We start from the raw sequence: 12,513 nt of genomic DNA, 5'->3' as shown, positions 1-12,513 counted from the left end.
TAATAGATGTATTTCCATAAAAACCTTATGGATGAAAAATTACCTCTGCCTTTATGTAGTTAGGATATTAGTTTGGTAAACTCTCTGAGGATAGTACAGTGAGAGCCATTTCATTTTTATTTTAATTACAGCGAATTACTTGCTCAGTGAAAAAAATTCTTCCACAGACAACAGCCTCCCACACCAAACTCGCTTCCTTCAGGAGCCAGCTCAGAGCCAGTCCAGCTTTATTAAGTCCAGCCCATTTTAGGAGCCTGTGCAGCCAATGCCCTCAGTCAGGTGAGCACTTCCTAGACATCAAGTGACATTTTTTCTCACTGCTCTTTGGTGCAGGTAAAAACAGGTGGAAAGATGCATCACAAACCTCTAATTTTATTTTTTTTACTATTTAGATGCCACAAATCAATATTTTTAAGACACTACATGGGTTTTTCCAACAAAGGCACTCTGGAATAAGCTGCAAATTAAAGCATAAAAAGGGTACTGAAAAGGCACACATCCTTGGGGAGATTTATATGCATGAATAAATCAACTGCATGAACCTGTAACTGCAAAGCATTTTATTGTTATCTGCAAGAAAAAGTTATGTTTGGTGTAATAATTTTCTTTAATGCATGATGGTTTAATTCTTATAAATAAAGGTTTCTGTTTTTAGAGAAGGAAAGTCTCCAAGAACTCTTTGCCACAACCAACTCCTGAGAACTGTCAGTGTTCTAAGAGAAAGGTTTGTTTGTGCAAGGTGAGCACTGACAAAGAGAGGAGATTTTGGGCTCTCCAGCCTTGTCTGTCCCTGATTCCCTGGAATGCCAGCAAGCACCAAGGCTCCACCTCCCTGCAGGTGAGCACAGGTACACAGAGCTGTGAGAAGGGCTGTCCTGCACCATGGGGGACTCTGCAGCTCTGCTGAGCATCACCTGCTCCAAACCACGTGGAAAAAAAACCTCAAAACCAAAATTATCAGTGAATTAATGTCATCATCTCATTGCAAAGGTCCCATACCTTCCCAGGGATTGTTCATGGGCAGCTCCCTGCAGCTCTGACTCCTTCCTCCTCACAGCACAGCAAACCCAGCTCAGCCCCTCTTTTATAGCTCTCATCCTTCCTGGACACAGCTGTGGGCCTGTCCTAATCTTTGGGATTAGTGCAGCTGCAACTCTTCTGGGCTGAGATTACCTTCTGCACCACCCTTATTTTCTTACATTCTATCCCCCCCAAATTAAAAACTACTTTTTGTCTCTTTTTCCACATCACAGTGGTTCCCCCAAAGCCTTTGTTCCAAAAGGGAACTTTTTGTGTGGTTTTTGAAATCAAGAGTTCCAGTGGAGCTTTACTAATGTTTATCCTTAATAAAGGCAATGAAGCTGCAAGGGAGGGGAGTAAGGAAAGAGAAAGGAAGGAACTGGTGTGAGGCGTTCCTCCTGAATTATTTGGGATGTCAGAAGGATTGGAGTTACTGGATTTCAGGAGGGAAAGCACAGGCAGGAAAACCTGCAGGTATTTTGCCTCGGGGTCTACCCTTGGCCAGGCCCAGTGAGAGCAGGAGGGGAAAGTGCAGGGCAGGCAGTGGAATTGGAGAACACTCACCAAGCTCCCCAGCTGCTCCCTGCACACCCACAGCTCCACACTGGGGTGTGTGTCTGTGCCAGCTCTGGGCTCCCCACACCTTGAGCACGTGCCATGCAGAGCTGGACAAAACAGCTCTTTAAAGTGTGCCCATCCACCCTGAGCGTGGCACAGACCTGCAGGAAACAAGGAGCTGTAAATGTTTGATGGGTGTAGGCGAGACTGGGGGTTGCACGGTCGGGACGGACGGAGACGAGAGATCTCTGAAGCCAGGTCGTGGAACTTGCGGTTTATTGCAAAGGGCGTGGGTACAGGGCCCTGCTGGGAGCTGCCAGCTGCAGCTCGGAGCAGGCCCGAGAGAAGAGAGAGGATGAGAGGGTAATAACGTAAAAGGCAAGAGCTAAGAGCATAGAAAAGTAAGAGCAAGAGTATGAGAGCAAGAGCAAAAGCAAGAGAACAAGAGAAGAGCGAAGTTCCCGTTACAATACAATAAATCATCTTCTGTGTTGAATATTCTGATTCTCACTAACCAATCTAGTAGAGCATACAAATCCTATAGCATTTACATACAGCCTATAAGAATCACTACATTACCATATTGTGCTACATTTTAAATCCTAAAAACTACTCTTCGGACCCCTTCTGCCAAGCTGGCAGGGTCTGCTCTGACCCTTAGACCTGCCTGCTTGCAGAGGGTCTTGTATCATCAAAAGGGGATTACATTCAGCCGGCCACACCATTGTTTTCCCGTTGTTCAGTAACTAAGGGATCTCAAAGCTTGCTTTCATTTCAATCTCGCTTATAGTTTCTATATTCTCAAAATCTTTTGCCAGGCAATCATATTTGTAAGGCTTTCCTGTTTCATCTTCCCCAACAGATGGGCACTGGGAGCATGGCAGGAGTGAGCTCCCAGGCTGGGTTAGTGATGGATCTCCCAGTCCCAGGGCTCTTCCTGCCATGGCCCCTGAACTCTTTCCTCAATGACTGCTCAAAATCAGTTCTAATTTATTCTGATGCTGCAGCTTGCTCCATATTTTCGAGGCATTAAAGCTGTTCTTTGATTAGTGATTAGGGTGTATCTTTATCAATTTTAGAGGAGTATTTTAAATGAGAGTTCTCTGACAGGCCATGGTGTCATCCATGGAAAGGTCACTGGCTCCCTGCTGACCCCAGACAGCAAAGGCTGAAAGTCAGAGCTGCCCAGTGGCACCTTTTATCCTCTGGATGCAGGGAATTGCTGGGTTTGGTCCAGAGCTTCAGTGGATAAATATCCACATCCCAAACTGTCACCAGAGCTGGTGTTATAATGTCATTCTCGGCAGAAGGTCGAGGGGTGAGCTGGCAGAGAAACTGAATTGTGCTTGCAGACCTAGGAGGGAAGATAAAAACAGGATAAAAGCAGCCTGGAGAAATCCCACCCCATCCCTGGGGCTGATTCAGAGCTGCTGCTCTGAGGTTCCTGACAATCCAAACTCCCTTTCCAAAAGAATTTACCACTGGGAGGATTTCTGAGACACTGAACTGCTGAGAAAATGCAATATTTACTGGCAGCTGTGGAACTTACAGATCCAAGTAGCAAATAATGTTTAGACTGATCCTCCCAATCAGTCTGTGCTTTGGAAAATCAGCTAATTGAAATGAGCAGATGCAACAGCTGATCTGGTCTTACCTTCCTCCAGCCTGCTGCCAGCAGCAGTTTAACCTCTGCTCTGTAATGCCCAAATAATGCCCAAATAATTGCCCACATTCCCACTGAATACTTTTCTTCCAGTGTTTTCCCTTAGGCTTTGTTTAGATGCTTTTCTTTAGAATCAGCCAAATCTGAGCTCACAAGATTTGTTGGGAACCATATGGAGTCACTTTTTGAACAGCTGAGATTTTCTTCTGCTCCACTTTCTGCTGTTTTGAGTGCCATGGGGAAGAAATTCTCTGTCTCAGACCCTTCCCAAAGTTCTGCTGGTTTCCAGAGGAGCTCTGTGGTGTTTGCAGGGTGCATTTTCAGACCAGGACCTCACCATAGCAGCATTAATATCCAGCAAACACTTCATCTTTAAGAGAACACTTAATTCTTGAATTTGCTCTTTGTGCACAGCTCACCCACAAGGTGAAATTTCTTCCACCCACAAGATTTTGGATGGATTTTCTCCTGGACAAAGGTCCAGAATTACAGTTTAGGGAGTGTTCCTACCCACTTGTACCAGTAATTGGAGGTTTTGGTTTTGTTTAGAAGCAAACACTACTGCTGTGGAAGGCAGGGGAGAGCAGGGCAGTGAGGTTTGTGCCCCTGGGAATGATGTCCTGATGGTTTTTCCATTCTGCCAACACAGGGCCCTGCCTGTGGGAGTTAATTCTGCACAAGGGAGAGCTCCTCAGTGGAGCCTGCTTGGCTCAGGTGGGAACTAAGGAAAAATTAGTTTAATAATGTTTAAAAGCAGCTCTGCCCCGGGGGAGTTCCTGCTCAGGGGACAGAGAGCTGTGCCTCACAGCCCAGCTGGGATGGATGGGGCTCCAGAAATTGTCCATAATTCCTCTGAATTCTCCCTGAAACTGGGGTAATCCAGCAGTGTCCCAGCCCTCAATGCTGGCCTTGCTCTCCTCAATGCAATTCCACATAAAACCCCCCAGTCTGTAGGAATTCTGTTTTAAAAAGCAGGAGGGCAGGAAAAAGTGCAAACTCCTCCTCATGCCACGTGGCAAAAAGCAAAATAAACCAGAAATAAGTGCATTGTTCAGGGGAAGGTGCTGATCTTGGAGAGGGAAGGGGTTTCCAAGGGGAGTGAGCTCCACAAGGGGAGTGAACTGAAGCAGCTCAGAAATATTTTGGCAACCACCTGCATTAATATTCAGTGGAATTAATGAAATAATTGCCCAGCTCTCCCACTCGAGTCATTACAGCCAGCAGAAGAGAGCTGCTCAGGCTGGTTACTGGCTTGGACAGAAAAACAAAGGTAAATAGATTAAAATGTATAACCCAGCTCTCTTTTGGAGGGACTGAGCTTGTTTTAACAGTGTCAATAAATGTCTGCTCACATGGGTTCATGGTAATGAATGTTCACCAGGAGGTTCATTTTAGAAACAAGAGCCAGAGAAAACCTCTATAAACACAAATGGGAAGATGAAATGTGGAGTGAAAATGAAATCTCTGAGGAATTTCCCCTTAATTTCTATAATTTAATAATTTGGGAAAAGCACTACTTTCAGTTTTGTCATAGGAAAGAAATCCAGTTTTATACGAGATTTGAAAGGTAATCAATTCACTTATTAAAAATATAGGAAACATGAATGACAGCATTACTGTGTTATTAAAATTTAATTTCAAAATATAATTTACAGGATGAAAACTGCTCTTTCTTAATCATGCTCGCTGCCATGGAACAGCTTTAGTAAAGTATATTATTAGATAATTTTACTTTCCTGTTAAGAAATTAATTTTGAGTATTAAAAATTGCTAGATACATGATGCATATATCTCATTTTATAGGTGGGTATATATGTATGTATTTAATGTAAATACATATTATATGTGTATATGTAAATGTATTATATATGTATATGTATTTAATACAAATATCTTTTTTCCCTGCTGAGCCTGGCCACTGACTTTATCCAGGAGGAGCACAGGACAGAGGGCAGCACGGGTAAGAGATGCCAGCCCAGGGGGGAAAGGAGCAGGGAAAAGGGAAAAATGCAGATCAAGCCATCTTTTCATGGATCCTAAAATGACAATGTTTGTCGAGACTGATCTTCACCAGGAAGAGAATCTAAATCTGCTTGGGATCCAAATCCAGAGTCCTGGAGCTCAGCTGAGGTGAGGATGAATGAGCCAGACCTGCCCACTGCAATCATTCCTCCTTAGCAGGGACACTGCTCCTTCAGTCTCAGAGAGAATCTGGTTTGAACAGCAGTGCTTAATTTATTGCCAGATTAAGCAGGCAGGATTTTCAACTAAGAGAAGGACAAAAAGCATGTAATTCAAATGCAAGAGTGCTCTTCTCTTATTGAGATTGGTCTCTCTACACTCTCTCATAAAAGCCAGGGCATAGTCAGACCTGACAAGTAACATTATCTGACCTCTATTTTTGTTTATGAAAATGTGACAGGGTTATTTTAAAGAGACAGCCTGAGATGCTTCAGAGGAGTCACTCTGCATCAGCTCCACACCGTGATTAAATATTACTGAGAAGTGTCAACCAGCACAGCCAGCCCACTGAGAAAAGGCAAAAAAAAATAAATTTCTCCCTCCCAAGTGCAACAGTCTGGGCTTTTTAACGTCTCCTGTAAAGTGCAGAGGATGAGAATCTGACAAACAGGGGTGTCCCAGAATTCTGCTGCCTCCTTAATTGCCATGGAAAACGCACTGGGGTTCACAGTGATGAGAGCATTCCCAAATCCCAGTCACTGACATTCTCAGGAACAGAGCTCATTTTACAGGCTAACTGAGTGGCTACAGAGAATGGTCAGCCCCGAGGGAGGAGGAGAGGCTGGCTGGGGTGGGATCTGCCCCTCAGCCTGCAGCCAGGTGTGACTGGGGCTGGGCTGGGCTTGCCTGGCACTCACTCTCTGTCTGCTTGGGGCAGAGCTCCTTCTCTTCCTTCGTCATTTCAGAGGGTTCATGTGCAGAGTGAGGGCCCGTGTGATGGGCTCTTCCTAGGAGTGAAATGCTTTATTAATATAAATAGCACTTTCATTAGGGTATTATGGCAAGGGGGTACAGTTAGAGGTGGGATAATTAACGTGGAACATGCAAATCTTTACTTTCAGGGAATGCTTAATGTAGGACACTGTGGATGTTGTCTGACTGTAGTAATACCTTGATGCTCTCTTTTAATCCTCATCACTGAAAATGGAATTTATTCCTTCGGGTAATTCAAATCAAACTGCAAATACTGCGGTGAAAAAAACCCCAAAACTCACCACAAACACACAGGGGAAATACAACAACAAAACAAGGCAACTGACAATTTATTCCACTCCTTAAGCAGAAAAGAAAAACAAAGCTAGCTGCTAATTTTCTCTTTAATAAATGAAGTCTGCTGATAAACTTATTGATAGACAGATATTCTGGCAACAGATTGTCAGAAACATCTCACCAGGCCACGCAAGTAACCCCCACTCACTGACAAGCTGTCTGCAAAGTCAATCTCAGAACCTGTAAAATATCCCAGGTTTGGAGTACAAATATTTTAGTGATGAAGTAAATTCAGAATAAGTTAATTGTTATTATTTGCATATTTAAACCCATACAGTTATTAAATATGCAAAGACCTAAATTTAACTTGAGTGCTAAGAGCTGTTTGTTATCTCTAATACCAGAAGAGACGTGCTCCCAGCTCCCCAAGCAGGAACAGCACAGCCACAAATCCAAGAGCAAGGGCTGCCCCACGTGCTGCTTTCAGAGCAGCAATGGACATCTGCTCCTCCACGCCAAATGCTGCAGTGTTGGGATGAGCTCCCTGGTGGAATTCCAGCTGGGATATTTGGGGAGAAGATTTTGCACGGGCTGCTCATCACCAGACTCAACATTTCCCTAAATCTCTTCTGAGAACTCGCTCGGGTTCTGCATTGTGCAGGCACTACACGGGATAAAGGAGTTTGTAATTGTTTAAAGAGTCCAATTCTGTTTCCTCTGCTCCTCCTAAATCCCTGCTCTGTTCCAGCAGTCATCAGGAAAAATGGGAAGGCCTTGTTAAGCAAACCATGTCCTGCTGCACCAGTAATTGCTTCTTGGTTGTAGCAGCTGTTCAGTCATGTTAACACCTCCTTAACGATCCTGGGGAGACAGAATCTCAAAACCTGAATGGCACAATCCTGAGCAATTGCTCTGCCCAGCCCTGTTCCAGCAGGGCTTGCCCTGGGTGCTCTCAAGGGGCTCTTGAGAACCTTGTTTTCTTTGCAGGTGTTTTACTTTCATTTGTGTTTACTGCTAGAGAGCCCGAGATGTCAAATGGAAGTTGCACATAAGTCTAAAAATTCCTCTCGGCACCCTCTTGTTTCCAGCTGCTGAGGGGTGGGACAGAGGGAGCAGAGGGTGTGAGGGTGTGTGGTCACTGTGGAAAGGAGCCAGCTGGGAACTTCCCTTTACCTCCAGATGGGATTTCTCTGGTTGAGGAAATGATCAAGCTACTCTGATCCCCCTTGGTGTTTCCTGGATGATGCTGCTTCTGCTTCTTCATCCAAAGGGGCACCGCTGCCTCAGAACTGGCTCAAAGCTCCAGCAGAAGCTCAGCTGCATTAAGAGCACCTGGAGAAAGAGCAGGAAGAAGTGTTCTGCTTAGAAGAGGAAACATTTGCAAGACAGGCACTGGTGGGAGATGGGTACCAGACACAGGGAGGTCAGCAGATAGGACAGAGACAAAAAAGAAATAAAACGTGTTACATGCTCACTCCAGGCCTCACATATTCCACCAAGACACACACAGGACGTTCTCCCATTTCTCAGACCCCCAGAGTTAATAGAAATGGACAAATCTCTCATAGAACAGGACATAAAATGTCCTCAGCAATGCCTCTGCTCCAAACTGAACTGAAATATGCAGAAGCACAGGCTTAGCATCCCTTAGGCCAGAGACTCCTTCAAATGCAATTTTTGGGAGCTAAAGCAACATTTGCCTCCAGCACCTGTCAAGCATCTCTTGAGGACTGAGTCGTGGTTTCTGAGCACACAGCATCTTGGGCTGCTCTCGGGTCTGGTGCTGACCTGATGCTGAGTGCTGCAGCAGAAGCGTGCTCCAAAAAGATCCTCTGGTCAGGAGAAAGATCCTCTGGTCAGGAGAAAGATCCTCTTTGCTGAGGAAATCTTGGCCAGGAGGAAAGGAAAGGCTAAGCCATCCCCTAGCAGAGGAGGAGACAGCCCTTTCACACAGGCTCAGCCATTCCAGCTGTTCATGGCACCACCATCACTTCCAAGTCAAAAGCATGAAACTGCTTTTAATTTGGATGTCTGTCTTGAATTCTCTCTTTAATTTTCACATCTAGTGGTAAGACACAATAATAATCATCTACCTGTTTTTATTATATATAGATATAGAGAATACAGAAATTTATAATTTATAATCTACCTATTTTTATTATAGCTAGTTATAGAAAATACAGAAATTTATAATTTATAATCTGCCTGTTTTTATTATAGCTAGATATAGAAAATACAGGAATTTATATTGTCAGAGAAGAGGTAAATCATGAACATATATTGGTTTAAAGTGTTCCATGTTAAAGCCAGCTAAAAGAATGCAGCTGGTTCATTATCAGACTGATAAGAGCTAAGTAAGGTGAGAGTGAGGAGTCCTTGGAGTGCATTCCCACCATGCTCTTGTGCACCTGTAAGGAACATCCCAAAACTGCTTCTTTCCTGTTCTGGATTTGCAGCTAAAGGGATCCTTTCTGCATTTTGCCTGATACTTCTCTTTTTTAGTTTTCTGATTCCAAATTTAAAAAAAGATATTTTTCAAAACATGCGAATTGAACATTCTTTAGAATGGGATAAGATGCCTTCCCTCTTATGAAGAATTTGAAAAAATCAAGAAAAAAATTAAAGAGAGCCTGCACAGAAGTGAAACAATTGAATTAGCAAGGCTGCCCCGGAGTGCAGTTCTATATCCCAGTCTGAGCAAGGCATGCAGTGTGATGTTTCTGCTCTGATACATCAGTGTGAGCCAGTTCCACTGAAATTGGTTTAAAAGCCTCCATTTCCAAAGGAAATATTTACACATCTTCATAAATGTTTGCTTTGCATGAGAAGACTTCTTGTTATAAACAACAAAAAAGAAGTAGAAGAAACTGAGTAAGATTAGCTCTAAGAACCAAGACTGGCCTCAGAAATCAATTTTTTTCCTTTAAGAGACTGTTATTCCTTCTGGTACAAAAAATAAAAAAAAATAAAAAAAGAGAAACTAGAAAAGTGGATATTACAACAGGAACTAAAAATAGCAAATAACTGTTTGAAAAACAGCCTCTTGATTTGCTAGAAGAACTTGGTTTTGAAAAGCAGTTCTCAAGTGTTTCCTCTGAGCTTCCCTCATGGCATTACATGGCAAATGAAAAAAGGCAGACCTGACCCTTCTGTCAAAGTGAGCACACTGTGTCATCTGTGGCTGGCACAGGTGGGGTTGGACCTGCTGTAGGAACAGGAGACACCTTCAGCTGGACATTTACAGGCTGCCCCTCAAAAACCCCACAGAATCCAACACTTCCTACACGGCTTTGTTCATCCTTCATGGCAGTGGTTCCATTCCTGAAGCTAAGGCCAAACTCACTGAGCATTTTAAAATGATCTGGGGTACCCCAAGAGTCACTCCACAATGTGCAGGGCAGCTGCACAACACAGAGTCCTTTAGAGATCCCTTCCCAGCTGTTTTCTGCCCTGGCTGGTCTCTCCTTGTCCTGACCCTCCTGGCCTGTCCCAGACAGCCTCTTGTTCCCAGGGCTCACAGACATCCCGGTGTCACCAACATGTTTTATGAAAAATCCTTTCCTTAGGATTTTTCCCCTCCTGAGAAACTGAGAGGCCTCAGGAACAAATGTAAACAATTCTTATCTGCTGCTGTGGGATGCAACAGGGGAAATCTCTGCTTGGCCTCCTCATGCTGATTCCAATTAAGAGCCAATGACAGTTCACCTGTCCGGCCGGTCTCGGTCTGGGAGAAGACCTTTGTTATTCATTCCTTTTCTATTCTTAGCTTAGCCTTGTAGTGAAATCCTTTCCTCTATTCTTTTAGTATAGTTTTAATGTATTATCTATCATATAATAATAAATCAATCCTTCTGATACATGGAGTCAACTTTCTCGTCTCTTCCCTCATGCTGGGACCCCTGTGAACGAGACAACACCCCGGGCTGGTGCCTGCCCAGCAGAGGAGCAGCTCTGCCAGGGATCATTCAGGTTTTGGGAGTGGCTGTGTGAGCCCAGCTGTGTGGAGAGTGGGCACAAAGAGCAGGAGCAGCTCTGCCAGGGATCATTCAGGTTTTGGGAGTGGCTGTGTGAGCCCAGCTGTGTGGAGAGTGGGCACAAACAGCAGGAGCAGCTCTGCCAGGGATCATTCAGGTTTTGGGAGTGGCTGTGTGAGCCCAGCTGTGTGGAGAGTGGGCACAAAGAGCAGGAGCAGCTGGGATCACTGAGCACTTGGAGCTGCAGCAGAAGGATCAGCAAAGCCCTGGCCCTGCACAGAACAGCCTCCAAGTCCCACCATGGTCTGAGGGGGCTGTCCAAGTGTCCCAATGCTGCCTGAACCCTTGTGCTGTGACCAGTGCCCTGGGGAGCCTGCTCCATGTCTGACCCTCCTCTGGATGGAAAACCTTCTCCTGGTATCCAGTCTGAACCTCCCTGGCTCAGTTCTGAGCCATTCCCTCAGGTCCTGTCCCTGCTCATGAGAGAGGAGAGCAGAGCCTGCCCCTCCTCTTCCTCACACAGGGAAGTTGCAACTGCTCTGAGGGGAAAAAGGAGTAATTTTACCAATAATTTGAATATTTCAGTATAAATGAAATATTATTAATAAATATGAAATACTACTAGTAAAGACTTGGCAAATATAAGAAGATTTTTAAATTCCTGTATTTCCATTAATTGGCAGACCCAGACCCTGGGCTGTCCCCTCCCTCCTGGGGCTGCTCACTCCGGGCCAGCCTGGGCACTCACATTTTTGTCACAACACTCGTGCTGCATTTGTGTTTAGAAAATATTTGTATTCTAACAGCAACTGGGGAGCACAGGAGCAGCACCTTGGTGATCCTAAACACTTAAAAACTTGTTAAAGAAAAAATCCCACAATTTAAACTTGTGACAGTATTTACCTTTTAAAGAAGGCAGGAGGAACAAACCTCTGTGTGCTGATCTGTGCTGGTGTGGAGAGGACACCCTGCCTCCTCTCCAGCTGCTGTCAAACATTCTCCCTGTTCAGGGCAAGAGGACACAAACAGAAACTTGTGCTCAGCCCTCGTTTAAAGTTCCTCAAAGCCACAACAGCCAGGGAGGAGGGAGGGAAGGTGATTGTGCCAAAGAGCTGCTGGTAAACACTCACTGATGGAAAGCCAAAGCTGAACATTTTGTATCAGTAAATTGAGCAGGAAGAACCAAAGTCTGGACAGCAGGAGCCAGGAGAATGAGATAAGCTCCCACTCCAGACACAAAACCCTGCAGCTTGCAGTTTCATCTTGAGAGGCCCTGCAGCACTCACAAAGTGCAGGCTGTAAATTTACATTATTGCCCTGCCCTGTTCATGGAGAAAGCACCCAGAGCTGCAGCCCTCAGAGTAAAGGCACAAAGGCAAAGGAAAATCCAGGGAACCCAAACCTTCTCCTGGGACACCGTGACCCTGTGAGACCTTGGGGCTCAGTGGAGGTAAAGCCCCTGCCCTGCAGCCCCAGCATTTCCCCAGCTGAGAGCAGCTCTGCCCTCTGCCCTCTCTCTGGGCAGCTCCCACTTGGAGAAACCCTGGGAGCACCAGCTCCCTTGGCTTTAACCAGCACTGGGGCTTTTCTGAGCAAGCCCCCGCTGTGATCTCTCCCAGATCTTCCTGTGCTGCTCAGAGTGTGATCTATGGCACAGCCCCAGCCAGCCAGGGGCACATTAAATACAGACTGAGCAGGAGTGCTACATGAAATTGATAAAATAAGTCTGCATTTATAAATTATACATACATTTCCCAAATTGTCATATCTCCCAATCTTATCTCTGCTGTTTGCCAGATTTTCTCCCACCAGTCACTGTCACATCACAGCTTCTCCTTTCTTTTTTATGTCCTGATTAACAGGACATCTATATTCTCCCTTGAGCTCTCTTCCTCCCAGCAAGATTATTTTCCATATCCCTGCAGAGGGGCCAAGAAAGCATTTGTGAGCCGGAGATGCTTCTTTTTCAAGATATACTATGTGATCTAATAAAGATAATACTTTTTCTTATAAATGTAGCTCCACGAGCATGATTCAAATGCTTCAATATAGGTTCAGAAAAAAAAA

General features: G+C 44.8%; 1 protein-coding gene across 3 annotated transcripts in view; it reads right to left on the bottom strand.

Moving 5' to 3' along the window:
• Nucleotides 1-352: 352 nt before the first annotated feature.
• Nucleotides 353-12,513, bottom strand: part of LOC127059602 (uncharacterized) — a 37,058-nt gene continuing 24,897 nt past the window's right edge. For 2 of the 3 annotated variants that reach the window (XM_050974365.1, XM_050974366.1), the window contains 2 exons: nt 6,121-7,804; nt 353-2,932 (listed from right to left, as the gene is read on the bottom strand). In XM_050974365.1, the coding sequence (XP_050830322.1) occupies nt 1,126-2,061 (936 nt within the window). In that variant the 5' untranslated portion in view covers nt 2,062-2,932; nt 6,121-7,804 and the 3' untranslated portion in view covers nt 353-1,125. The remainder of the gene's footprint in view (nt 2,933-6,120; nt 7,805-12,513) is intronic. The other variant, XM_050974368.1, reaches the window with a different exon arrangement.

Source organism: Serinus canaria, chromosome 4A (genome assembly GCF_022539315.1).
Source record: "Serinus canaria isolate serCan28SL12 chromosome 4A, serCan2020, whole genome shotgun sequence".
NCBI classification, from domain to species: Eukaryota; Metazoa; Chordata; class Aves; order Passeriformes; family Fringillidae; genus Serinus; species Serinus canaria.
This window is presented reverse-complemented; position numbering and strand designations above follow the sequence as displayed.